At 36.7% G+C, this 2,500-nt stretch overlaps 2 protein-coding genes across 2 annotated transcripts in view; one reads left to right on the top strand and one right to left on the bottom strand.

Annotated features, from left to right (window-relative positions):
• The window catches only part of LOC138042391 (uncharacterized), a 24,628-nt gene that overhangs the window by 6,110 nt on the left and 16,018 nt on the right, over window positions 1-2,500 (top strand). The gene's annotated exons all lie outside the window — the stretch shown is intronic.
• Window positions 61-1,605, bottom strand: LOC138042388 (ATP-dependent DNA helicase PIF1-like). Its single transcript, XM_068888264.1, has 2 exons — window positions 1,080-1,605; window positions 61-908 (listed from the first exon to the last, which is right to left on the bottom strand). The coding sequence occupies exons 1-2, from the start codon at window positions 1,576-1,578 to the stop codon at window positions 193-195; spliced, it is 1,215 nt and encodes a 404-aa protein (XP_068744365.1). The 5' UTR covers window positions 1,579-1,605; the 3' UTR covers window positions 61-192.

Below are 2,500 nucleotides of genomic sequence, written 5' to 3'. Positions count from 1 at the left end.
TTGAACTGTGTGTCGTTATTCATCTTGCTGTTGGTGGTCTTTTCCTGATAAAAGAAAAGATTCAGGTTATTGTTTAGAGCTTCGTTATTTATTTATATTGATACATTTAGTTTGCTGTCTGTTGTATACCAGGAATAAGTAAAACAGTTGATACAGTGTTTGCAGAAAATTAATACCAGATTTATTTTGCTATCAGATTCTTTTATAATAAGTATGTTTTGCAAGTTCATCTAGTCGCTTCTCCTCTTCATCTCTAAATTGCAAATGCTTTGATTTTTTGAGGCTAGTAAGCCTTTCAAAAGTCATTGGTTCGATAACACACGAGGACAGTGTTCTTACTCGGCTTATCGCCACATATGAAATTCCAGCAGTTTTTCCAGTTTTCCCAATGTCTATCCATGCATTTGAAAGGGTTAAACCTTGGCTTTTGTGAATTGTGATTGCCCAAGCGAGTTTTAGAGGTAGTTGTTGTCTTTCATGGAGACCATCTAATGTGTTAGAAGTTATTGCAATAGGGCATATAGGTACACAACCTGGATTGTTAATACTAACAGATGGGCCTGTATAGTCATGAAATTGTACAATGACAGCAATGGGTAAGTCTGGGGGTTGTTGATTGTCAGCATAAATGAAGTCAAGTACTACACCAGTCGCACCATTGCAAAGCCCAACATCTGTCCATAAATTCATTGTCAGCATAATGCGAGCTCCTTTGGCAAGGAAAATGACTGGCTCTAAACCTGACATGTCTTCAGGAGAGATTTTTTTAGCAGCAGGACTGGAATGTATAGCATTTATTCTTGCTATGGGTTGCTGGAGTTCTGATAACTTTTGAAAGTTGTAATTTGCAACGTCATCATTGCTGTAGTATAGTGTTATGGCATCTTTAAATTCAGTTATGTTTTTCACTTTTGATGGTTGACGAGTTAACAGGAGGTTCCAATCATGCTGATTGCAATCTCCTGTACGCAAGCGCATGAGTAAATCTCTAAACTTCACTTGTTCTGGGCTATAGCCTTGTACTCTTTAGTTTATTGTTAGTTTAACTACCGTGTCAAACATTAAGTAAGCTAAATGACCTTGTTCTTGTAGAGCAGTTGAGGGCTTTGAATGATAAAGGGGCTTGTCGCCCACAGGTGGTAATTGGCCTGGATCACCAACTAAAATTATTGATTTACCGTCAAAGAGTTCATCAGTTAAACCAGTAGCTTGTCTGCAGCGCTTATCAATCCAGCCAAGCATTGATTGTCCTAACACACTGTATTCATCAATTAGAATATAACTGATATCTTTCAAAAAGCTTTGAAGTCTAACAAGGCTTTGTCCGGTTAACTCTTTGTTTCCTTTCGAACCAACAGGAAGCTTTAACAATGAATGAATAGTGCACCGACGTATATTGTAAGAAGCCTTGCCAGTTGTGGCAGTTATTGCACATGAATGTTGAAGAAAGTTTCGAATGGCATGAATGAGGTAGCTTTTTCCTGTACCACCAACACCTATTAAAATAACTAATAATGGCTCCTTAGGACAAGGTTGTGATGAATGTGTTGTAATGATATCATATGCGTGCTTTTGCATATTATTTAAAGTATTGACATCAACATTTTGTGTTGAATTTGTAACTTCTGGATTTAATACTTCTTTGTTCTTTTTTATCCATGAAGACTTTTCCTTTATTTGACTATGTTGATATTCAAAATTGTCATTTTGCCAGTCACAAGGAGAAGTAAGAGATTTATCTAGTTCATTGTTTGTAACAAAGGATCCAGGAATAAGATCAGCTAAAATCATCCACTGTTCACGCTGAGGGAGCTCTTGAGGGGTATGTTCAAAATCTGTGTCATCTTCTGAGTAAGTTTGAACAGTGTGTAAGCTTTCACACCAGTCAGGCACATGTTGTTGAGCATAGGATGTTTGTAGGAAATCTTTCCATTTGGTGATGTAAATTTCTTCCAAGCCTGGTTCATCATCCCAAGCATTATCTTGTGTTGTGTGCCAGGGTTTATATCTAAGAAGCTGGTATTTACAGTAAAGGGGGAAATTAGGCCCTTTGTTGTTGGGATAGTATACTGGAAAAAATCTGGGAATAATATTATCTGGCTGTGCCACAAGTTTACTGTTTACAAGTTTGTACTTTGTGGCAAAAGTAACAAAATTTAAACACATCATATCTGGGTAAATTTCAGCATACTTTGCACGGTTAGCACAAATATCAAGTAATGAATCACTTGTCACAACATCTCCTTCAGCAGAGTTTGTTTTGATTTTGCGTGAACCATTTAAACTAATGGGTATCACATTGAATGATGAGCTCGTCAGCTTTGAAGAAAAAAGATGGTGCATAGTTTCTTGTGCTGAAAAGTCTCTTTGTCCAAGTGACTTCATAATTACCTTTTTAATAAGTTTTGTTGGACTAGTATTAATATTACAACTATGAATGTTAGCATTAAATGCTGTTTTGAGAATAGGTGAACGTGGTTCACCTTTTGATGCACATTTG

The sequence above is a fragment of the Montipora capricornis genome, chromosome 3 (assembly GCF_036669925.1).
Source record: "Montipora capricornis isolate CH-2021 chromosome 3, ASM3666992v2, whole genome shotgun sequence".
Taxonomy (NCBI): Eukaryota; Metazoa; Cnidaria; class Anthozoa; order Scleractinia; family Acroporidae; genus Montipora; species Montipora capricornis.
The sequence above is the reverse complement of the archived record's forward strand: the minus strand, read 5'-3'. Positions and strand labels throughout refer to the sequence as shown.

Coding starts and splice junctions, on each gene's coding strand:
- LOC138042388 (XM_068888264.1), bottom strand. CDS start 1,578: ATGCAAAAGCACGCATATGATATCATTACAACACATTCATCACAACCT. Junction 909..1,079: donor AACTGCTCTACAAGAACAAG/GTCATTTAGCTT, acceptor AACCATCAAAAG/TGAAAAACATAACTGAATTT.